The 25,284-nt window shown below is 43.5% G+C and overlaps 1 protein-coding gene across 1 annotated transcript in view; it reads right to left on the reverse strand.

Moving 5' to 3' along the window:
* Positions 1–1,671: 1,671 nt before the first annotated feature.
* Positions 1,672–25,284, reverse strand: part of pld1a (phospholipase D1a) — a 30,285-nt gene continuing 6,672 nt past the window's right edge. The window contains exons 2-27 of the mRNA XM_053435456.1: positions 21,328–21,540; positions 20,177–20,346; positions 19,744–19,886; positions 19,172–19,283; positions 18,755–18,820; positions 17,678–17,736; positions 17,417–17,509; positions 16,002–16,154; positions 15,089–15,238; positions 13,860–13,943; positions 11,429–11,510; positions 10,267–10,377; positions 9,979–10,191; positions 9,845–9,855; positions 9,524–9,711; positions 8,972–9,100; positions 8,530–8,648; positions 8,085–8,198; positions 6,767–6,877; positions 6,388–6,476; positions 6,171–6,284; positions 6,008–6,057; positions 5,769–5,903; positions 5,153–5,306; positions 4,401–4,518; positions 1,672–3,743 (exon numbers count right to left, since the gene is read on the reverse strand). Of these exons, the coding sequence (XP_053291431.1) occupies positions 3,519–3,743; positions 4,401–4,518; positions 5,153–5,306; positions 5,769–5,903; positions 6,008–6,057; positions 6,171–6,284; positions 6,388–6,476; positions 6,767–6,877; positions 8,085–8,198; positions 8,530–8,648; positions 8,972–9,100; positions 9,524–9,711; positions 9,845–9,855; positions 9,979–10,191; positions 10,267–10,377; positions 11,429–11,510; positions 13,860–13,943; positions 15,089–15,238; positions 16,002–16,154; positions 17,417–17,509; positions 17,678–17,736; positions 18,755–18,820; positions 19,172–19,283; positions 19,744–19,886; positions 20,177–20,346; positions 21,328–21,508 (3,174 nt within the window). The 5' untranslated portion in view covers positions 21,509–21,540 and the 3' untranslated portion in view covers positions 1,672–3,518. The remainder of the gene's footprint in view (positions 3,744–4,400; positions 4,519–5,152; positions 5,307–5,768; positions 5,904–6,007; positions 6,058–6,170; positions 6,285–6,387; positions 6,477–6,766; positions 6,878–8,084; positions 8,199–8,529; positions 8,649–8,971; positions 9,101–9,523; positions 9,712–9,844; positions 9,856–9,978; positions 10,192–10,266; positions 10,378–11,428; positions 11,511–13,859; positions 13,944–15,088; positions 15,239–16,001; positions 16,155–17,416; positions 17,510–17,677; positions 17,737–18,754; positions 18,821–19,171; positions 19,284–19,743; positions 19,887–20,176; positions 20,347–21,327; positions 21,541–25,284) is intronic.

Genomic DNA, 25,284 nt, shown 5'->3' on the forward strand with positions numbered 1-25,284 from the left:
TAATTTACTTGAGTAGTTTTTCTTTACACTTAATATGTATACCTTGTTTTTAGTCCTCTAAATGTATTCAACAGCTTTAGTAACAGATTCAGATTCTGACCATAACAGATTAATGTGATAAATGAGAGAAAACCACCTGACAGTATTATGAACTTTATTTAACCAGGAAGTAGAGCACTGCAGATTACGAGCTGTCATTCAAAATAAATTCCTGCCCCACATTTAAAGAGAACAACATCAACCTCCACCTCCACCGAGGGCAAATCTCACAAACTCATAAATGTCAGTCCCCTGAACAAGCCTGTTGTTTTTAATCCATGATTTAGTCTCTGAGAAATCAATAACAAATTTTGAAAACACAATAAACACTTTTTAGTTTGAAGGATGAGGACGTTTTAGTTTTTTTCTGACCGCGGTTCTTTCAAACTCAAACCCCTCATTTACTAAAACATCGATTTAACCCTGAAATAATTTTTTGGAGTCCATCCAGAGCCACTTTTTTTTTTTTTACATATAACTGGTTTCACACCAGGAGGGCCTGAAGACAGCACCACACCAGTAACCCCATCACACCATCACCTGTGTGTAGTTGGAAGAGGAATCAATGGCCCTCAGGGCTAAAGTCACGTTTCTGTTCCGTGACACACTTTTACACCGAGTGGCCGAGCCCCACCGCTCTGGGAGGTGAGCAGTTGGGGCTTGTCAGTCCCTTTGGCAGGATGAATTGAATCCTCTGTGCAGCAGCCAAGATCCACTCCACAAATCATTCTTTTGTATTTTGTCAATAAGGTGAACCTGAGGATCGTCTTCCAGGGAAATTTATCTGATGCCAACGTGTTATGTAGGAACTGGCACAGGTGGCGGGACAGCAGCTTCACACTTCTCTGGAACTCAGCCGTTTGCTCGGGGTGATGACAACAGTTTAAGATAACATTAACACACTGTTGTGTTGACATACTTTAGATTGAATTTTTTTTTTTTAAATGGAAATCTCACACAGTGGTTATAGGCCTCTAACAACCAGTAGAGTTTCCACGTAGCTAGTGATTAAAAGTTGAAGAAAGTCCCTCGAGGCACAAATTTTCCCATTTCCTTCTGGTTTTAAACCTGTCAAATATGATTCTTCTGGTCCATCCTGCAACTCGAAGAGGCCAAAAACATGTTTCCAGTGAGAACACATGTGACCTTTGACCATCAAAATCTTCTCAGTTAACCAATGAGTCTAAGGGAACATGTGCCAAATTTGAAAGAAGCATGGAAGCATATCAATCCATAACACTAGGCCTGAAAAAGTCTAGAAAACATTCAATGGATAATTAACATTAATTGGTTTTCAATGCTGATGGCTAATGGCTAATGGTACTCTCTTATGATTAGTAGGAGAATTAAAAAATACTATCAATCATTCCATTTTCTGATAATTTACCCTTTCATGTATTGTACAGATCTACAAAAACAAGATGTGCAATGAAGAAATTACCTGGGAAACAAAACAAGGTTGTCGGACGGAATAAAGACGAACTTCTTCCTTATGTGTGTCACATCATTTCATTCAGTTTTAATCCCCCCAAGTATTTTCTCCTGAAGATGACTAGTTTTTTAAGTTTCACTGAGACTTGGGAAACGGGTTAATGAAATGATTGTTCTGCAACAAACTGACAAAGAAATAACAACGTTTCAAGGATCAGTTTTATTTTTTTCGTTAGCCACATGATTTACGAGTTACACTGTTGTAAATGGGCGGATAGAAATTAGTAACATCAACTGTACAAAAAGAGAGTTGTGAACAGACAGAGTGGAAGTGAGATCAGCCAACGACTCCTCACGTGGTGGGTGTGAAAAAGAAAAAAAGAGGCTTAAATAGAATTCCACAAACATCCATACGAGCTCACGTTAAAAACCATAAATGTTTAAAGAATGTTAAATGATTCATATCCCATGAATATGGCACTGACAAAGATAGCGGGGGGGGGGGGGGGGGGGGGTAAACAATGCAGGCGATATTGTCAAAATCAATAAAAAGCGAAAACATTAGTCTCGTCAGAACATTACCGCTCCAGTTAACATGTATCACTTTCCTGGTCCCATTAAAAAGAAATCTATATTTCATTATAAGACTCCATACAATGCATTTTATTTCTGATGTATTTATCACTTCACAGGAATCGACCCTTCGTGAGAAAACCAAGACACTTTGAGTCCTCGTTCTAGAAGCTCAGCCTCCACCCTTTCATAACCGCAGTGACTGATCTGGATCCATACATGTGCTGCACGTGTTTGTAAATGAGACAAAGGAGTGGTTATTTATTTAACTTCACATTCCAGGGGGTTGGTGATCAAATCAGACGCTCTGACAGGTATTAAAAATTCAACAAACTAGTCACGACATTTGTATTTACAAGACAAACTGGATAACCTCAGAGAACAAATCGAGTGGAAACGTTTAAAAAAGCAGTCTCGAGCTGAATCTTCATATGTGAAAGCTTTGCTCCAGGCATCAGTCACATGGTATAATTTGTATTTTCCCTGTTTCAAAGACTGTGTTTCTGCATTTAATAGAAAACCTTCGCCATGACGCTGAGAACTGACAAAACTTGTCCATTACTGTACACACACACACACACACACACACACTGTATTCTTAAGAGGCTAGCACCATCTGTTGAGCAAAAAAGGAACTGCTGCTTTTCAAACTTGTGGGCAGATTGTCTCATCCGGCCTCTGATGTGGAGCACAAGCGTCTTCACAACAAATAGAGTTGAATAAGCTTTTGCAGCCAAATCGGCTCAACACCTCGATTTCAGCAGAATAGAGCTTTGTCTCTCACAAAACATCTTCCAGACAGAACGTTAAAAAATGCCTCCACTGGGGGTTTCTGTGATTGGTACATGCATTAGTCTTCAAGATCGGTAAATCATGCACCACTGCTGAACGAGTAAAGTTGTCTTGTGTGCACGTGCGAGCACACGTCAGATTATTAGAAATCCAAAAACACATCTGAGATAAAAAAAAAGAAGAGATTTTAAATTCATGTGAGGCAGCAGGTCGACGAGCTCAGCGACTCCTCCGTCACATTGAGCACGACTGCACCTTACGAGCTTGTATCCAACATTACAAATTCATTCCTAAACCGAGAGTTGTGTGTTTATTAGCAGTGTTGTCTCGGATTTGACTCGTCCCTCACTCTGGTCCCTTCAAAACCCCATTTCTTTGAATCTCCACAATTTCAATGAGGCCACAATGCATCCAGAACTGTCCACAAGAGCCAAGTCTTCATGTTCTTCATACATGTTAGTGCTTACCCCTTCAAGCTCCTACCACCGTTTAGTGTTTTTCAGTAGCAACAGTTTTGAGAGATTTGTCGATGCCCGGCCGAGTCGTAAACCCGCCTCTCGTCTCCAGATCGGACCAATCAGGAATGATCTCTTACAAAAAAATCCAGCTGATGATGACGATCACAGTCCAGAGACTCGAGATGAAACACGCGTGAAGAGCAGGTGGAGATCTTTTCACGTCCTTTACGTCCAGATCTCCGTCGGGACCATGGCCTCCTTCGTCCCCACAGAGGGCATGAGGTTGTGCTCGGACAGGAAGTCCAGAGGAAACTGGACCAGGAAGCCGCGGATTTTGCGCAGCTCCTCGTGAGCGCGGGCCGAGTCGGTCTGGGCCAGGCCCGGCTTGGACTGGAACTGCTCCAGCTCGGACATGTTCCTCACCAGGGACGAGGGGAGGCAGCGGAACACCTGCAGGGAAACACACATGTAAATACATGCTGCTGCTGAAGACCACTACCTGGGTTTAGACTGAAATATCTCATCAGGTATTAGATGGACTTCCAGGATATTTAGCATAAGCATTTAAAGGTTAAAGAAAATGCCCACACATGCACTTTAATCTTATTCATCCTTCAGTCTGCATTTGCTTATGGGAAATGTATGTTGTTGTTTTTTTGTTTACTTGTATTTTCTTCAGATGCGATAGAATTTAGTCCTGTTTTTTTTATTTGTGTATGATTTTAAAGTTCAAGTAGTTAAAGTCAAGTATTTCAATTGAACGTGAACTCCAAAGTTTATTTCATTTGCAAATTAAATGAGGGTTCAGCAGTTGCAATTATTCAAATCAAATGGGTAAACATACATCTTCATATATACTCTCCGTCCATTTCCAACACCCTTAGTGGATATTCCCTTTTGATTTATAAATCCAGACTCCTGACGTTCTCAGACTGCCCTCACTGAGGACTGTGGATGTGGCTGACTATTGTTTCTGACACATTTGTGAAGCAGTGAACCTGCGCACTGAGCCTGAGCCTGACTGAGTCTGACCCAGTGCAGCTTGGATTGATGAGAGCAGAACTTTATCTGACAGCTCCAGCACCGAAACCATCACGTCCAACCCACCTTCTCATAGATGGTGGCATTGCGGCCGGCTGTGGTCATCCACACCTCCTTGTAGAAGCGTTCGCTGATGGGGTCCGACGGGTCGATGCTGGTGTCGGTGTGACCTCCGAGGATGGTCCTGGTCCGAGAGAAGGATAGAGAGGGGGAGACGAAGAGAGGGAGGAAACAATGACCCATAATTAAAGTGTGGAAAAACTTAAAATATACAAAATACTGTATAATACATGTCAGGGTCAATTTTTTCTCTCTTTCATTGTCCGTCTACCAAACAAGAATTAGAAATCCTCTGCTGATTCATACTCTGTTATACAAACTGTATTTATAGAATGTATTCTTCCTTCTCTGTATTTCTATAACACAAATATATGTTTAATTTTCTCTTTTATACTAATATATGACGTGTAAAGAAGATTTTGTATGTTTCATACTGGTCTGGTTTTCATTTAAGTCACAACTGGTTTCTGCAACGTGTAATTTTACATTTAATTTCTATATTTTTTCTTGTTTATGTTGTGTGAACTTAAATAAATTAAGCACAAAAAAATAAACAATATAAATAACTAGATAGAAAATGAGAAGTGTGTAAAATGCTTTTCTGTTTAAAACACACACACACACACACACACACACACACACACACACACACACACACACACACACACACACACACACACACACACACACACACACACACACACACACACACACACACACACACACACACACACACACACACACAGACACACACACACCTGAAGCATTCCAGGCGTAGCTGCAGTGCGTAGGGTCCGGCTTCATACTCCTGTCCGTCCATCACAGACGCCACCTTTTCAGAGTCCTCGATAATCACCGCCACCTCACTGTCACGTTTACCCAGCATGCTCCTGTCGTTGATGTTAGCAGAACCTGAAACAAACACAAATGTGTGAGTCTCAACATTCATCTGATTTGCTGCCGGTGTCATTTCTTTATCATTTTGTGGACAACAATGATTTTATGATTTTACTAAATAATGGAAATGAGAGGCTTCTAGAGAATAAACAACACATACACAAATCCGATCTTATGCATATCTGTGGCATATAAACAACAGCCTTTTGTTGACAATTCAATAAGAGTGAGCTGCACCTTATTAGCCAGCAGGTGGCGTAGCCGAGCTAACATACCACTCTCTTTACCACACGTATTAAAGTCGTTCTTCAGTCGCACACATGGCGTCAGAAAGAGAGAAAGAGACAGATCTTTGGCTCCATCACATTTCGCTGGTGTCAAGTGTGCGAGTGTTAAGTTGCCTGAAATAATCACTGGTGCAAACAGCGTGAGAACAGAAACCAGGAAGGTGACACGGCAGAGGAGAGAGGGACGAACCGATGATGACTGTGTTGTCGTCTGCGATGAGCATCTTGCTGTGGACGTAGATGAGTTCTGTGACCAGACGTCCCTCCAGCTCAGCGTGAGTCCTCAGCCCCGAGAAGGAGATGTAGTTCATCCACTGGTCGTCCACTGGGACAGGAGGAAGTCAGGAGGACATTATACCACCTCAGAATCTAACCAGCATCATCATCGTGTTTGGAAAAGTTAACGTCATAATGAATTCCTGTACTCACTCTCCTTCTTCAGCTGCGAGATGATGGAGTACTCTCCTCTGATCATCGTTCTGAGGAATCAAAAAGTTTATTAAACTCTTTAACTACACCAGGCTTCTAATGATACTTCCTCATATTTGGTCTCATTTCTCTTCCTCCCTCTATAAAGTGCACGTGGCTTCACCTGTAGTTGAAGTGCATGACAGCCTGGAGGGCGCTGCCTCCTCCCGTGGTGATGTCCCCCTCGAACCCGGGCAGCAGCGGCGTGACCACGTAGACTCTGTACTTCTTCCCCTCCCTGAGATAAGACACACACGTTCAAGAGCTGTTGTGTGACGCAGCATCCTCACAGGTAAACAAACACAGGTTTAAACAGGAGGGGGGGGGAGGGGGGTAGGTACTTGTGCGCCCTGATGATCCTCTCGATGATGGCGTCTCCGATCTTGTTGTACACCATCCTGTTGTCGGCGCAGCTGATGAAGAACTGGTTCTGAAGGGAGAAGAAAGGTTAAGTCTACAAGCACAGTGATTCTGTCTCAGAGTAATGAATGAACAATGCAGTTGTTTCTATTCCACAGTGAAAAGAAACTCAGACACCAAAGTACTGGTATTATCTGCAGGAACCAGCTTATACACCATCATCAGTGTTTTCATTAGTGCTGCCAACTGAACCAGAGGGGAAACCACTCTGTCCCACCAGACAGAAACAGATGATACACACTTAAACCTAAAAGCCTCTGAATGTCCTGTGGTGTCACATCCTGGCCTCAGCTGCTTTACCTCGATGTAGATGTAGTGTTTGCTCTTGGCGATGACCTGGATGTAGGCATTGTGGATCGACTCCTCGTGGTACTTTATTCCCGCCGACCAGTCTGTTGCTGAACGTAACACCTGGTGCACACAGACACAGGAGGATCGGAGCATGTAGAGTAAAACAGATGGAAGTTTGAATCCAGTGGAGACAGAGTGAGATCTAGATGAGGAGTGTGGTGAACAGGACCCTGTGGCTGCTGCAGCTCGACGAATCCAGCCAGGGAGAGGTTTCTGAGCTTCGGGTGAAAGACCTGATAACTACTGAGATGCATTTGAATTTACTCTAAACAGTGTTTCTTGGAAATTCATAGCCTCTATGTGTCATGCACCTTCGGAGCAGAATGAGCCTCTGTCGGCCACGGACAATATTTTGGCGCATCTGGTATAAACAATGTATAAAATAAGACTTTACAGGATCTTACTTTCGCCGTACACTGTTTTAAGTCCAACTTGTTTCCTTGATTTCACTAATCTCCAAACAAAACACTAACAGTCATACTTTTTGGAGGTTTTTAAGGTCCACACAACAATTTTGTCTAAGCTCTATCACTGGCTACCTCCGTATGAAAGCAGATATAATAAAAAGCTGATCGTGGATTCACTTCCGTTTCTCTCAATCAAAGCCTGCTCAAATATGATCCGTCCAACTAGAATAAGAAACAGATTCTGTGGATTCACATGAAGTATCTGTCCATAGAGATAATATATATTATCTAGAAGGTCATAAATCATGTACAACATACTCAAAGATATTGAGTTTCTTCAGGTGTAGTTTTAAAGGAAAAGATAAGTTGTTCAAATCAAACACGCAAACCTTTGATAAGTGACCCAGAGGAAAAGAAAACTATCACTGTCTCCTGAAGCGAAAAACAAGATGGCCGCCTGACTGAAGGGATCTGCATTCCCTTCTTATTTTAGTCAAACATCTCACCCGAGGGTCAGATCCTCTCGGCTGAGAAACCTTAAAAGTCAATGGTGAGAGCCAATCGTTGGGAGTTATGTAAGTTTCTGGCCCGTGGAGAGGCCTTCATCGCTCGCTCTCTCTTATCTCGCTCCAGCAGCGCCTGCAGACTGGGAAGCCGCGGCCAGAGTGGGAAAGTGGGAGTTTATGGGAGCTCTCGTCTTTTTCTCTGTAATTTTCTACCAGTGGGTTTTTTTCTGGGGTTCGGTCCACGGTCGGCTTTTAGGTCCCAGTTTGTCATTTTGTGTAATTTAAAAAGGACCAAAACCCGGCATGTTTCTTTTATTGTGTGGGTGCGAGCGTGTACTTGGCGTGTCCGCTTACTTGTACTTTGGCATTGGTGCAGTCAGGAACTTGGTATCTGAGCTCGTTGGCACTGGTGTGCGACTTGGGAAGGAGGAACGGATAAGACAGAGAGCGATACTTTGGCTTCATGATCTGTAGGAGGAACGAGACGTTCAGCAACACAGAAGGTAAATATAGAGGCGCTGGAAAAGAAGTGGAAAAGCAGGGAGGGAAGGTGGTGCCATGGAAAACAGGAGAGTGAGTCTCTTTTTCCACCGATCAAGCCAAACATGTGCAGTGATGTAGCCCGTTCAGTGTTTCCCCTTAAATTTCACATCGGTTTCCTCATGTTTCCTGTAATTACAACCCTGAAATAATAAAAGTAACATTACCAAGTCCAGCTTTCAATCCTGCTCTACATCCCTGTGTGTGATGGCTGAGATGCATAGTGTGTGTGTGTCTGTGTGTGTGTGTGTTCAAGTGCCTTTGTGAAGTTCCAGCGCTGAATGAAGTGTCTGGCCGCGTCCCGGGCGGCTCTGCCATGAACCACCGAGGCGATGTCGTGCCAAGGCATTCTGGGTTGGGTGTATCGGTCGATGAAGTCTGCGCAGAGAGGAGGAGGGGGAAGGAAAATAAATGAGGTGGAAAGGGTTGAGATAAGAGAAGAGAAGGATAAAAACGTGATCACACGTTTCATATGCTGCTCGGATCTACTGGAGATTTTCCAGATTTCCTCACATTTGTATGTAAGAGAGGAAAAAACCACAAGACTCAGACTTAGTCCAGGAATGTGAACAGAAAAGAGTTTAAACCTGGCAAGAGTGGGAGCTTTTCAGAGTAAGACCTACATAATGAAGAGTGTGTCTTTGTGTGTGAGTGTGTGTGTGTGTGTGTGTGTGTGTTTGTATGGGGGGGGGGGTTCAGACCATCAAAAGGTTTCTCCAGCTGGATCCAGTCCTTGTAGACGAAGTTGCAGTAGTCTTTTCCGTGCCAGAAGCGAGTGTTGCCTTGTAGTTCTCCAACATCGGTCTTCAGGCTTTGCACTGAACCACTCCCTACACACACACACACACACACGCACACAGACACACACACACACACACACACGGACACAATGAAAACATCATGGTAAAAGAGCTGCAGTCAGAGTATATAGCGCTTTTATTGTGAGGATCTTTACAATGTTCCTCTGACTCATCCATTCTCACTCACACCAACACAACAACATGGAAGCGGAGGTAGTAGAGGGTGTTTTTGCCAAAACATGAGGAGCTTAAAGTTATCTTTTCTCTCTCTCTCTCTCTCTCTCTCTCTCTCTCTCTCTCTCTCTCTCTCTCTCTCTCTCTCTCTCTCTCTCTCTCTCTCTCTCTCTCTCTCTCTCTCTCTCTCTCTCTCTCTCTCTCTCTCTCTCTCTCTCTCTCTCTCTCTCTCTCTCTCTCTGCTTCTTCCACACTCTTTCCTCTTCCATGTGAACGTACCCGCGCTGTCCACGCTGCTCACACTGTCCGCGTGCTGCAGGGTGTGTTTCTGCAGGTGCTTGTACAGACTGAAGCGAACCCGCCTGTTGCGACCAATCCCCTTCAGCTTTGGTAAGTCCACCTGGTCGCCGGGCGGCGTCCCTTGACCGTTGCGCTCCGAGACGCCGTCGACAGAGGACACGCCCTTACTGGAGGACGTGTTGGCGGCTGCAGCCTGAGGTCATGGAGGAAAGTTATAGATTACATAGTGCAGGTTAATAAGTTAATGAGGACGGGTTAAAGTCACAATTCAGGATTTGTTCTCTTAGGAGTAAATTAAACTTGGATAAAGGCTAAATGATTAAAGATCAGTGGTGTAGAATGGAATTGATTTATCCTTTTTCCATAATCAAATCTTTCGTCTGGAGGTATCTTTATTGTCTAAAGATCCACAGAGTGCACAGGCAGTTTTCTACCTTGTTGTGTGTATTTGTGTGTCTGACCTGCTCCAGAGCCACAGAACGAGTCACGCTGCCCACGTCGGTCAGCCGGTGCTCCCGGTCGTCCCAGCGGCCGTACGCCAGGTCGATCCCGCCCACGAAGGCCACCGATTGGTCAACGACGATGATCTTCTCGTGATGCGCCCACAGGTAGACGGAGGAGGAGACGTGGTCGGGATGACGCATCACCTGGACACAGCACACGTGGATTTACATATTAAGACTAAATAAACATGGCAGAAAAGAACCTTCAGCCACACACACCTTGATGTTGGGGTGCAGGTGCAGGAGCGTCCTCTTGCTGTAGCCTGAGTTGATGCCCAGAGCGACCTCCACCTCCTTGTACAACATCACGAAGATACGCACTCCCTGTTGCTGTTGGCGGGATATTCACATATTATAATTTATTATCATATATATATAACACATATATTTATTTACTCATACACTAGCGGAAGTAATACGATTTACCAAAGTAAAAGTATTAATATCACATTGTGGAAACAATCCCTTAACTTAATTAAGTAGAGATTCTAGCAACAAATTAAGGGACTATGGCACAATTGCAACCATTAGGCATACATTACAATAACACATAATATTTTCAGCCATGCGAGCAGAATTTGAAAGTTGCAGGTGGTTTTGATCTAATTTTAATCTGATCTAATGCCCACTACTTTACATATGTTGGGCAGTTAATCTTTTTTAATCTAAGTAGTCATCAATGTAGTGGAAGTATAAAGTATCTCAACAAGTACCAGTACATTAACAATGTGTAGTAAAAGTACACAAATGTCCAGTAGTGGTGGGATGCAACAAAGTACATTTACAATGATATAGTACTTAAGTACATTTTTCATGTATCTGTCCTTTACTTAAATATATATATTTGAGGTACTTTTCAGTTTTACTCTACTACATACATCAGAAATAAATCCGTAATTTATAATCCACTACGATTTTACACATCGTTGTGTTACACGTATCAACAACGAGAGGGGAATTGGTCCATTCATCCAATCAGAGCGGGCATGTAAGATAAGACTCCGCCTCCTGCAGCAGCAGCATCACCGGTGACAAAACATTAAAACTGGATTCTGAAGAGGTCACAGCTGAGAGTCAGCTATAATAATGGTTGCATTAGGGAATAGACTTTTAATACTTAAAGCATATTTAAAAGCAAGTACTGACTTACTTTTACTTAAGTAGAAAAGCTAACGTGGTATTTTTACTTATCCGTGAGTGAATTTTTGTCCGTTAACTTGTACTTTTGTAAAATAAGTACTTCCTCCACCACTGATGTTCAGTAATGAGCTGCTAACCTAAAGCACATGAAAGTAATGGAGGAGTCCTGAGAAGTCTTGAGACCACACGAGGAGTTAATCCCCCTCCACAGCGTTGGCAGGTGAAATCTTGGACCACTCACTGCTTTGCGTTTGAGGATACAGTCCAGCCTCCACCTGTTGCCCTCCACCACAGGTCTCTTCAGGAAGATCTCTGGACTCAGCCTGAGGAAAGAGAAACAGACACAAGGAAAGAAGGAGGTGAACGCACTGAGAGAAATGACTCAGTACTTCAAACATAACAAAAGAACATTCATGGCTACCATCAGGTTTTCTACGCTTTCCGTGTGACTGACATGACATAATGATATAGTGTCGTGAGTCGCTCACATTGGCATCCTGAGCCCACATGTCTGCAGTGCCATTGGCTCACATTACACGAGCTGACAGCTCATTGGTTAAGATCTTGAGCCCAGCGAATACTGCTTTGGAACTGAGGGATTTCAGCCACGACAAACATTTGAAATTACAATGGCGATGATGTCCATGTGTCAGTGGAGCCAAGTACAGGGTTTATTTCTAATAAGAAAACTAAAATACAAGACAGTAAGAATATGTTTTACATCGAATACAGGCAAGGAAAAGTCAGTTTACAATGTGGATGAGTTGATATTACATTAGATTTACTGGTTGTGTGTCAACACAATATTTCGGTTAACGGTTACCATCAATTTCACAAGATTTAACACAAGAACATTTGGATTTGTCATTGTTTTTCATCTCAACACTTCAGGTCATGTGAGGGGTCAGATATTAATTTCTCAGATGGGGAACATGACTCCTTGGCGTTACACAACAGGCAGTTCAGCAGAGACAGAGGGAGACAAAGGAGATGTGGTGCGAGCGTAAACAGATACGGAGGCTGTGTCTTTCTGTCACTGTGTTTCTATTCTCAGTGTGTGTGTGTGTGTGTGTGTGTGTGTGTGTGTGTGTGTGTGTGTGTGTGTGGGGATGAGGCTGTAATTAGAGCTGGGTCCATCGCAGAGCCTTGCAGAGAGCCAGGACTTGTGGGTAATACATAATGTAATGTGCAGCGGTGTGTTACACAACACTGGGCGTCAGTGTGGATTCATCGGCTTGTTCTTTGGAGCTAAGTCTGATGATAAGCCAAATATAACTGTGTTGCTTCATGTTTATCTGTTGAAGGATACTATTCTTACAGCATTATCTGTATATATATATATTTTTTAAGTAAAATAAACATGTGCAAAGTACATAGAAACGTGTGTGTAGAGCAGATATTTTTAAATTAAGTATTGACAGCAGAGAGTTTGGAAACAGGAGAAAATAGAAGAGTGGAAGTGAAATTTAATAAAGGTTCCATAACTGTACAGTTAACCACGTGATTGGATGGTAAACTGTGAATTTATATAGTGCTTTTAAAAACCACTCAAAGCACTTAACACTACAAGTGACACTCACTCATTTCCACCTGCATACAGAGCTACTATATATAGTGTCATCGTACATCTCCCTCTCACACTGCTGAGACAGACATCAGCCGGAAGCGCCTTGGACCACCGGGGCAGTGATACACGTCTGCTTCATCAAACATATGATCCATGTTTGTATGTTTGTACTGTGCAGGTCCCCGGTCGGGCCTGATGTGCTTGGCTGCTATCTCTGACTCAAAGGTATCCTGGTGGAGATGTTTGACATCTCTTGGTCTGTGAAGCAGTTTATTTTAAGGCCCCGGTTCTGTTTGTTTTTTTCGAACATGCACACGGACACACATTCACGCACACAGGGAAAACTAGAAGCGATCTAGCCAGTAGTTTATTATTATTCCAACTACAAGTGCAGCTAGTTTACATTTATCACATTAACCCTCACAAAGATCAGTCCCCTAAACATGCCAGATCCATGAATTATTGGATCTTTCTCCTGATCCAGATTTGCAACAAAATCGAATGGATTCTTCCCTGAACCGTATCACATCCTTCCACAAAGTTTAGTTGTACTCCGTCAAGTAGTTTATGACGTAATCCTACAAACTAACAGACAGACGGACAAAATTAAAACATAATTTATGTGGTGGAGGTAAAAGTTAAACTATCTTTGTATGTGTTTTTTCTGAAAGGTTATATATTCTACTAAAAACATTACCTTTTTTTCTTAAACAAGCAGCATATGGCAACTCATTATTTTTGGTATCATTTGTAAGCAAGGTAGATCCCAATGGCAACTGATGCTGCACAGATAACCTACACTCAGAAAGTCTAATCAAAACAAGTCAACGTCCCGAAGAGTCAATCAGGAATTTACAGTAACGGGAGAATCACCAAAGAGCAAAGACATCAGCCATCTTAAAGAGAGTTTGAACTTCATGTCACATTCTTTCCTCCTTGAGAGAAGTCGGCGCCGCACTGAGACGTCTGTTTTCTCTTTTTCTCTCTCGTCTGTGTTCTCACGCCTCGGTGCCGACAGCAAACACACACGTGACGCTCCACACGAAACCCTCAACACCATGCATGTGCACAGTACACACAACCCAGGACACACACAGAAACTCACCACCAGTCAGTGATAAAGATCTCCTCTTTAGCCTCCTCCATAGCGTCGGCCACGTCCTCCATGTACGTCCTCCCATTCACGTACCTGCAATGAAATGAAACAATGAGCCAGGGTCACTTGGGAAAAACACATATAGGGGGTTTAGTTTCTATATTTATTCCAGAGCCGGGTCTTTCAGTTTGAGAACAGGACACAAACCCTGCGCTTGCACTCTAACAGCTTGTGCTTGGATTTGCTCTGCTTGTGCTCAAACTCTAATATGTTATGGCTTGACAGATTTCCCGTGCTCCAGCTTCGGTTTCTATCCTCGCACTCACGCGAGTTTTTTGTGCAATACGTCTGTCAAATTCACCATCCAATAGAAAGCCAGATGTAGTGTTGACATATTCAATTGCCCTTCCCTTGTTGTGGTTGTGTGACCTTTACTTCTTCGAGAGGGGGCTCTCAGAGTGTGAGAACAGTTTAAGCACAAGCACGGCAAATCAAAGTACAAGCAGGGCCAATTTGAGTGTGAGCGCAGGGTTTTTGAGTGAAAGAACATTGGATCGTGTGTAATCAATGAGTCCTAATCTCAAACTGAAAGAAATCAAATCTCATAAAACGAGCATGTACAGTGTTTCACTTTGGACAATAAACAGTAAACTACTTCTGCTATTTCAGAGCTCACTCTCTGCTCGTAGATTATACCTCAGAAAATACCACAAAACCACAGAACGGGTAACGAAAGGAAACGTTTCTGCTCAGGTTGATGACTCTCTCAACTTTTTTTTTTGAACACGCTCACAGGCTTCATGCAGGTTTACGTCCAATAACAGTGTCATCGTGACATAACTGTTGTTTACACACAACTGGCTTTTTCCATCAGCTCACAGGTTCCACAGCACAGGTTTGCATCACGCTCTGTGCCGAGTGCAAAGACGGCGTGATGACATTATCACACAGATGACTCAATATCGCAGAATCTGCCAGCTGAGGGGGAGAGAGACCTGAAACCTGGCAAAACAGGCAACAGAGAGTCCACTGCTCAGAGCTCTATGCTACATTTCCATAGTTGCCAGGGAACGACTAACACGGGAATGCAGATAAAAATAAGACGTGTTATGAAAATCTGTATTTTTGAACTTTGTATTTCCCCCCCCCCCCCCTAGTGTGCTGCTTTCTTGTAGGATTGCGTCATTACGTGTTTTCTGGTCACGAACCAGCTCCACCAGTCGTGAGGCTGTGGTTACCATTTGGCAGGGATGTTCTCCTCTTCCTGGGCGAAGGATCCGAAGCGGTGATCCCGCAGGAAGGCCTTCCCGTGATTCCTCACGAAGCTCTCGATGCTCTGACCCCACCAGCGGGCGTGTCTGTAGCTGCTGCACTTGAACACCAGCGTCCTGCAGGGAGGGGGTGCACGGAGACATACGCAGTGAAATAAACATACACATTACCAGTGCTCTCTCACACACACACACACACACACGGCTAGGCATTTCTTATTCAAAAGTGTGAATTTAGGTAGAAAAAGCAGCTTCTTGATCTACACTCAGGAGAATATGTGGGGATCAGGAGGGAGGAGTTTCCAGGCTCATATTAAAACGGATGATAAATGATCATGAGTTTAATCTATGAATAAGTGATCCTCTGGTGATGTGTGAGGATATATGTTTCCTCTCTGTTGTTGTTGTTGTTCTTTCTGGACGTATTGATTTATTTATTAGCTGTGCCGACTGCTCCTGTATCCTGAAAACAATAATACAGGTAACGATCCCATCAGAAAATGAATTCAAAGTTTAATTAAAAACATAGATAAATAAATAACCCTCTGATTAAGAGTGTTAAAAAGGAAACGAGTTAACCTCTTAACAGCGGATGTTAACAGCAGCGTTAAAAGAAATGTATCTGTAACTTTAAAAACGTTTTCTCCATCTCTATTAATACAATGATCTTCGACCAGGAGTAAATCACACAAATAGGCACAACCGGTTTATGGCTGTTTTTGAGGCTGTAGGAAAATAATAATAATAAAACCTCTGTGTGAGAGCTGAATGAAGAAAGTCTAGAATTTTCTTTTAATGTTTATGTTAAGGAAGCATAAGCCTCACAATCCACACACACACACACACAATCCACACACACACACACATAAAGACTTCTGACCTGGAGAGACTGTCAACCCGGACTCCATGTTTGGTCTCTGTCTCTTTGGAGTCCATCTTGATGCTGAACTCTTTATCCAGCAGCAGGACGAAGGAGATGGCCCCCGAGTCTGGCTTCATGTACAGCAAACACGAGTCCTTCACCACCAGCCAGCTGCACAACACACACACACACACAGAGACACACACAGTTGTCGTTAGTATCATGAAGATTTGATGCATCAGGATTTCAGATTTGTCTTTTCCGTGGCGTTCTCCAGATCTCGCACTGTTTCTTACTTTTCTTCTTTAAAGGAACAGTGTAGGAAGAAAACTATCATGGGGATGTAGGTGGATGGGCCGAGCGTTTCAAACATGTGGGATCTTTGTGTGTGTGTGTGTATGTGTGTGTGTTTGTGTTGTCTTTAGAAAATAACAAGTAAAAACAACTGCTCACATAATAATTTGGCTGTGATAAAGAGAAAGGGAGAGAAACAGAGGAAGAGAGAAGAGCGTGTGCACACACACATGGGCTGAAGGTGCTCGTGAGCACACAACACACATGAACACGAAGTCACATGACGGAACATGACAGAACACTTATTACAACATGATTCTTAGAGTATTTATAATATGTTTGAATGTACAATGAATGGTCGCTGTGTTCTCACACCTACACCCTGACAGGTTCCTGCCAGAAATCTGAGCCCAGAATGATTTATTGCTTTTGTGCACAGCATCCATCACACCTACATTCTTGACAAGTGCGGTGGTTAAAATAACACAATTCTTTGTATTGAAAGAGTTGTGATTCAGAGCCACAGAACTTCCATTGTCATCTATTTGTATGATTACTTGAAGCTCAACTTAAAGCTTCAATTAAACTCAAAATCCTTTGTTCATCCCTCAAGAGGCACTCAAGGTTTAAGGGGCAATTTGATCATAGTGAGTTTGTGTGTATGTGGGAACTAAAAGAATAGGAGGTTGAATATTAGGCCCTTTACACACATGGTATTAACCTACGTCCTGAATCTGTCTCCTGTGACTGGTGATCGGATCTTACTTCCCTGATCTGTATGCAAATTAATACGTATGTTGGTAGATTTGAACCATTGTGAGTTTACAGATATGGCCAATGTCACTGTTAGTGTGTGTCTGTGTGTCGGTATGAGAGAGAGAGAGAGAGAGGAGTCAGGAGGCGCTGGATGAATCTGGTGCAGCTGCAGTGAAGACAGATTTCACCAATTCAAGAAAAGTATCATCATGTCGAAGTCAAAACAAATCAGCATATGGGCCCAGTTAGGAGTAAAAATAAATTCAGTTCATATATAATCTGTGGCGGGTCGGAGGACGTCAGCTGAGTAAACATCTGAGTGCGTTCACATCTGTACTTAGACAAGGACAAAGATGGATGAAGAGAAAGAGGGGACCACAGACCGTTTGGACCAGCGGTAGCAGGCTTGGCTGTGACCACAGCAGTTCATGCCAGGGATACGATGCCCGCCCGAGCGCTTATAGATCATCCCTTCCCTGGAGGAGATGGAACAGAAAATAGTCAAATATCTCAATTAACACATTTGGAGAAAGTGTCTCCGGAGGCTGACGTGAGATTTTCATCCCGATTCTCTAGATTTCAGCTCGAGTGCTTCACGTTTGTCGTCCTGACTGATGGGAACTGAAGGAGGAGAAAATGCTCACAGTCCTTTGGGTCCCAGGTCATGAATGAAAGACAGCTGGCTGATGTCAATGAACTCCATCTGAGGAAAGACAGGGAGAGACAACAAGAGGCTTCACACACTGAGTCTCACGTGGACGAATCAACACACGAGTCGGTGAGCAGACGTGAGTCATCAGAAATCATCTCAGCGTGGATATTACGTTTTAATGATGCACAATATTGTTTAATCAGCACACGACGGGGACAATGAGGCAGTTAAAGTAATGATGATGATCTATTTTGATTCCTAAGTCAGATTAGATGAAGATAACATATAGGACACTAAAGCTTACATGTGTTTACTCAAAATAGAAGATGGATCTGATAATGTAGTCACGTGGATGTGTTCAGGGGCGTTGCTACAGAGCAGGAAGCTGCCCAGGGCTGTGAGCTGAGAGGGGGGGGCCTCCTTAAGAATGGCTGAATACGTTAGTCCACAGCAACGGCAATTTTGTGAGTATCTTCTTAAATACTATGATCAGCTAAGTGCAAAGAGGAGGCGGGTGTAGGGCCCCTAGTTCCCTTTCGCCTGGGGCCACCGACGTCTCTTTAAACGCTCCTGGTGTTTTTGATAATAACTAATACAGAATAAAATGAAAACTCGGCAAAGAAAAACAAACAGTAAGTATCGTCCTGCAAGTGTTTAAAAGAAAAAATTACTAACGTTTTTTATGTATTTCTCTAGAAAACAAATAAAAAACCTAAAGACATCTTGGGTTTTTTCGCAGATCTGTTTTCACCCAGGGCATCAACCCTGCGCTCAAGGGGTTGTTTCAACATGTAGTAATGATACACATCTCTCAGTGTGTTAACATCAAGCAGACTCAGTGCGATGGGTAAACACACGACTAGCTGGGTCAACAACACATCGTGCAGAGGGAAACGGAGAAAAGCATAAATCCCACCAGGAATAGGATTAACTGGTAAAGTCCCTTTCTCCATGTTTAAAGTAGACGACATTTTGTCTCATAACTATTGAAGTCTCAAATAAAACCTGAATGAGTTTAACCTTGACCTTGATGATGAGGTTATGTTTAGTGCTTAGTAGGATTACTCACAGTATGGTGATGTTTGCGGTACATGGCCATCCTCAGCAGCTTGTTCAAATAGTCTTCTAATTGTTTCTGTAGGGACACACACACACACACACACACACACACACATTCGGTTTGGGCCACTGTGAGTATTTTAATGACAAAGTCCATGCATGTAAAAACTGGCACGCACACACACACACACACACACACACAAAGTCAGGGTTTTCCTGAATAGATATACAAGGAGTTCATTTCAATGGCACCAAGTGACCTGGAGAGCTCCTTGCATTAAAAGGGATAGTTCACTCATTTGATGGACTTAAACACTTCACCCACCACCTCCATCGGCACAGTGCTGAGTAGATTGATAGAGATTTTCATATTTGGGGTGAACTATCCCTTTAAGACATCACAAGTGGCTGAGACGCTGGGACGTACCCTCCTGCTGGAGACCTGCTCGTCTCGCACCAGATCGTCCACCCCGCCCCTCGGCAGGGAGGGCATCTCCCTCACCTCGCTCTTCCTCACCGTCTTCCTCCTCACTGTGTGGCTGAGGCAGAGATAAGTGTAAGATGTAAAGTAGGTTTATTTAGTCAAACACATTTGCCTGAGCAAAGAAGCCAAATGTTAAACTAATCACCTTCCAGGCTCAGCTTCTTAAGTAGTATTTGTCTTTCTGTCAAGTTATGTAACTGGAACACTGTGCTTTTTAAAATGCTAATCATTATTCAGTGTGTCTATGCACCTGAGTGTGTGCGTGTGTGTGTGTGTGTGTGTGTGTCTGAAAAACCTTTCACTAAGTCACTCATCTCCCATATGGGAAGAAAAAGCTGAAGCTTAAATGTTCAATTCCAGATCAAGACTGTTTCCTTTAGCTCAAATTTAACACAACTCTTCAGCAGAAGAATGTAAGTCAGTGCAACAAGCCGTGTGCATTTCTCGGTGTGTGCACGTGTGTGTGTGTTCACGTGGGAAGGTCGATCTGTGCGTGTGTGTGTGTAGGCGCCAACCTGCGCGACGGCAGCGGTATCCTCATGAAGGTCTTGTACTTCCTCATCTCCCTGTGCAGATCCATGAAATGCTTCTCCTTCCTCTTCACCACCCAGGTGAACTCGCCGTGCTTCAGCTCAATCTTAAACACGGCTGGCAGCGACTACACACAGACACACAACAGGCAGGGGGCGACGGCGAGCAGCGAGTTAGTGTGTGCACGTGTTGCGGGAAAGTGCTTAGAATAAAAATGGTCGGGTTAAATGCTGCGTTAGAATGTTTTTTAGTCGCTTAAGATGTGACACAAATCAAGCATATTAAACTGTCACTAGAGCTGATATCATTCAGAGCATGTGACACGTAATTAATATGAGAATTTCATAGTTCCCATAATAAAAACGACTCAGAATAAGGCAGGAGAAGCATTTCTAGCTTTGAAAGACAGGGCAGCACCTTGTTGACGCTCCTCTGGTGCGACAGGTTGAAGCGGTCCTGAGCCGCCGTGGATCTCTCCACCTCCAGGATCCGGGCGATGAGGGGCACGGTGGGCAGGTACACCCTGGCGCTGGCCTCCTTGAAGCCCACCGTGGCGTACACTGCTGCAAACGGGATACGACAGTCCCCTGGGAGGGAGGAAGGAGGAGAGGTGGCTGCTTAGTGTGGTTTCTCTGGTTTGAGCACGTGGGAGTAGCTCGGGCTGCTGAGGATGAGAGGAGGCTGCTGAGGATCTCTGTGCTTTTCTAGTTTGCAGCGTGAGGCCAAATGCTCCCGTTTATTCTCCGGTAACGTTTGTGAGATTCAAATTACGTAAAGGAAACAAATCCACCCTTGTACTCAAGCACAGTTCGATTCTTGTTGAAATAGATATGAGAATTCTACGTCATCGCTCTATCTCTCGAGTCGTTTTCAGACGTGAACTCTAGATAATGTGCTGACAATCAGGTTCTGGTCATTCTCTGGACTTTGCCTGTGGAATATGAAGAACGCAGCAGGAGATCTTACTGGTCAGATGCGAAACCAACAGGAGCAATATTCTCCAGAGAGCGTACAGGTGAGGGGAGGAGCAGGAGGCAGGAAATAACCTTTAAATTACCAAAAGCTCGCCAATCACCTCGTCTTTACAGGGTGACATCTTCACCTACGTTCTTCTATGTGATGCCACCTTTTTTTTATCCTGATTTGTGTTCCTGCTGGATTCTCACATTTTCTTTTTACTCAGGAAACACTCTGGTTAAAGTCAAAATCAACCGACTCAGGTATTTGCGTTCGAACATGCAGCCCCTGTGGATCATGGCAGCAGCTTTACTCGTCTCCTCCTTAGAGACCCTGGGAACCACCCTAAGATGAAAGACACATCTCTGGGCCTTTATTGCCACACACATCCTCTTTATGAACAACAAACCTGGTTCATACTCAGACATGTCAGGTTTCTTCTAAATTGAATTTCCTCTCACCAAATTAGAGGCTTTTCATGAAAACAACTGCTTTGTTCTGTTATAAATGGTTTTCCAGGTATTATTCATACTTATTGCATTTAAAATAATCACTAACAACAGAGCCTAGGTCACAGACACACACTAACAAACACACACAGACAAACACACCTAAGTTTCCATCATAGTCGATGTCCTCTCCTTCCCCCATATCCAGCTCTCTGGTGTCCAAGCTTTCCACGAGTTCCGCCATGTTGATGCCGTCGTGTGCGTCTCCTGCCGCCGCGGTGTCAGACACTTCTGATTTTACCAGGTTGAGGCTGCTGGTCGTTTGCTGGTCCTTGCCCAGCATGCTTAGCAGTTAGCCCCCAGAGCAGGGCGCGCCTAGAGGACAGAGAAGAGATCCTTTTTAATAACTCATCTACGTGATAAATATAAACTCAGTTGACTTTTAACCTTCCAGTGATCCTACTACACTGACTACTGATCCTATCACGACCGGTTCCACAAGAGCCGGATGCTCTATAATCAGAGTCACGTAGAACCACAGGTATTCAGACTCTAAATATGATACACAGACGTGAGGACACATTTCAAGTGAGGCAAGACTTCAGGACACCTGAGCAGTAGAATGACAAGGCTTCCAAAATACAGTGTACCTGTAGAAAACCCCATGAAGCAAACTGTTCCACCATACAGCCCCTGTTTTCCTTATCACAGTTGAATAGCTTTTACTTTTCACACACACATGCAAAACATATATACACATAAAGTGAGAAATGACAGTTAAAAACACAATGAAATGATCTCAGTAATGTTTGAGACCAGAGTTTCAGCTCAGGGTTAATGCTGGAACAAGTCACACTGAAATACTTCCCCAAGATCACTAACAGAAAAGCTCATGGAAGAATATTTGGAATTTTTGAACCACCACACCTCACCTTGGGTTTCTCAGTTAGAATATTGTTTGTTCTGGGATTGGTCTGATAAAGGTCAGAGTCAGACAGTCAGAGGGTCAGAGACCTACAACCACTGAGTAAATGATTTCCTGATTTGTCTCCCCTTGTGCTTGAGGCGCTGACTTTGACATTTGGAAAGACGAACACGTGCAGCACCTGAAACTGTGGCTGGGCGATGCTCTCAGTGAGTAAAGTCTTCGGTGGTTTAATCACAAGTGTGTTCTTCCTTCATTTTGTGGTTCCTCGTCAAGCCCAGTTCATCATCTTCCCTCCAACCCACAGGTGAGGTGTGGTAAGTTACTCTGGTATTAAATTTTACTAATAAATGACGTGTTAGTCATTATTGTGAAACACACACACAGTCTGACACACTGACTGAAAGAGTCCTGTTCTTCAATCAGATATGTAATCATGAGTCTAGAGACTAATCCCCCTCATTTCTCTTCAGAATGACTTCATAGTTTCTGAGCACAGTGTTTGGGAGTCGTTTCCATGGAAGAGGAAGTTGGTGATGAAGCAACATTAGGGGTGTATGCAGAGAATCAGACATATTCCCTTGTATGACTTTAATCTGTCCACCTCCACCTGTGTAGTCATGCTGCACCAGCATATCACCAGTTCAAACAAACAGTCAAAATACTCAGTAGTCTGCTTTACTTTCATTTTATCCTCACCAATACACGCCTCTGAGAACATGTGTCTTTGTATAAATAAATAACGATCTCAAAAACCTGTATATCAGGGGAATAACAGGGTGTGAACCAGTGTCAGTAATCTGCATTTCATGGTTTCCAACCTTTACTGGTCACAGCGTAAAAAGAAAAAGTAAAAAACCATGAAACATGAGTCATGAAACAAACGTCCGTCTGAGTCAAGACAAGAAAAGGAGACTTGGGAGGAGACAGGAAAGGAGAGACAGAGCAGCTGCTGCAGCAGATAAACACTCTGACAGGAGATTTTATAAGTGTTATTGAAAGTGTATCTCTTATTGCCATACATCACCGTGGATCCCTTCTCTGTCTACTCTGTCATCTGGACTTTTACTTTCACTACTTTTTCCTCTCCGATGTATTTTAAAGGGATAGTTCAACCCTAAAATGAAAATTCACTCATCTATACTCACTACTATGCCGATGGAGGCGTGGGGGAAGTATCAGGGGGTAAAACAGCGTTGCAGCTAAATCCAATACAATTGAAGTTAATGGTGACCAGACATTCTGCCCAATTAACGTCACATACTGGGGCCACAGCTCCACAGGCCCCCATTCATTCTAGACAACTCACCAGTGCCCCGCCCCCACGCAGCCTATCCTTATATTAGAAATGATCTATGATTAGAACCAAGCAATCAAAGGTAGAATGATGAGTCCGGTAATAATGTTCTGATAAAATGTTACACGTGGAACAGCGTGTTGTCTTGTTGCTTTGAGGATAACAGCACTAAAGGACGAGGTTTTTGGTGACTCATCAGATTTCCAGACTGTTTCCTCGGAGGCAGTTTGGAGCCGGAGCAACGTGTGAACACAAATCTATTGTTTCTGCACCATCATTGAAGGCAACACAAATCAAACACTTCGAGACTCACACAGGTTGGAATAGAATAGAATAGAATAGACTAGTGTCGGTACATCACAACAAAACAGATAATAGTTAGAAAGAGAATAAGAAATGAACAAATATACACAGAGATTTAAATCATAATGTGTGTACACAGTGAGATAACGTTTTGTTGGAACTTTTAGATCATACAGTAAAGTGTATGAAGAATACACGAACTCGCTGCCTATTCTTCTGTTTGGAGCTAAAAGTGTTGGTGACGAGTAAATACCACACGAGCCGATCTACAGCAGCAGCTCGACACCAAACATTCCCACTCAGCTGAACAAGATCCAACACGCTCGCTCAGTCAGAGGAGTCACCAGCAGTCGCCTTGTTGCCTGAAGTGACAGCGTGTCTCTCTGTTTCCACTTGTCCCCGGGAAGTCTTCTCGTTCATTCATTTTTTTCTAATTGGGGCCTGTTTTACTCACGCTCGGTGTTTAAACAATCATTGATGGTTTCTATCAAAGAAAAAGCTGAGTATGAATCGTGGATTGTTCAGGGGGGTTTTTCAAACTACCCATAACACTTGAAATACTGTTATTGTGCAGTTCTCTCTCACAGGCAAATTCCTGAACACTTGTTTTTCAAGTTCCCAGTCCGAGTTTCCTAACTTTCACTTTCCATCACATTCTTTACCAGACGGATAACAGTGAAGAAGAGTTTTTTCACACAGCTTCAAATGGTGACATGCCTGAGTTTGTCAACGTGATATAGAGTGGGCTTCTCTCCCTATTTCCCCTTTGATGAACCACTGCTGGAAAACTTAAATGTGTAAGCGTGGAGGCTGAATGCTGCATAGCACAGCTGTGCAGCAAGTCTTTACATCATCTACACATGAATCAATGAGCCAAAGAACAAAAAATTGAACTCAAAAAGTCCCTGTTTGCTTTGCATCCTAAAAAAAGATTTGATGTTTAGAGACACAAGATGCATCAAATCATTAAATTCAACGAATCACAATGGCTGAACTTTTGTGCAGAGTGCGTGCAAACTCCAGGAGAAGTATTTATGACAGAGCAGTTATCTCCCTGCTCTAAGAATACCCGTGACCCCCGACAGGCCTGACCCACAGTGAGGGGTTGACTGCAGAGGAAGCTGGATTTCTGCATGTGTAGACTCGGATGTCGCACACGTGCACAAACTCCGTCCCTGCAGCCCGATGGGACTGAGCAGAGAGAGGACAAGAACACGTGACGGTCCCTGGGAGTTTGGAGGAGTTATCTCTGCACTCCAGTCAACATGGACTACTTCCTGCTTCCTGTCCGGTTGCCAGCGAGCTGCGTACAGAGAAATATCAAGAGAAGCAGCCGAAGGAGCGTCCGCCTCCTCCTTCATGTGCCTCCATCCCTCTCAAAATGTGATTTGGTTTAGAATCAATAAGCCGTGAAATCCTGAGGAAGATATGGATGGAGTGGGAGAAGAACTGTGGAGGTTTGGTGGAGTTTGGCAGGCGGGGAGAAAAGAAAAAGATGGCATAATAAAAGCCAAGTGGAAACTGGCCATTCCTGTTCTGCATGTGACACATGGGAAATGTAGTCTCCTGCCCTGGTCCCTATATCTGCTAAAAA

The sequence above is a fragment of the Pleuronectes platessa genome, chromosome 11, assembly GCF_947347685.1.
Source record: "Pleuronectes platessa chromosome 11, fPlePla1.1, whole genome shotgun sequence".
In the NCBI taxonomy this organism is placed as follows: Eukaryota; Metazoa; Chordata; class Actinopteri; order Pleuronectiformes; family Pleuronectidae; genus Pleuronectes; species Pleuronectes platessa.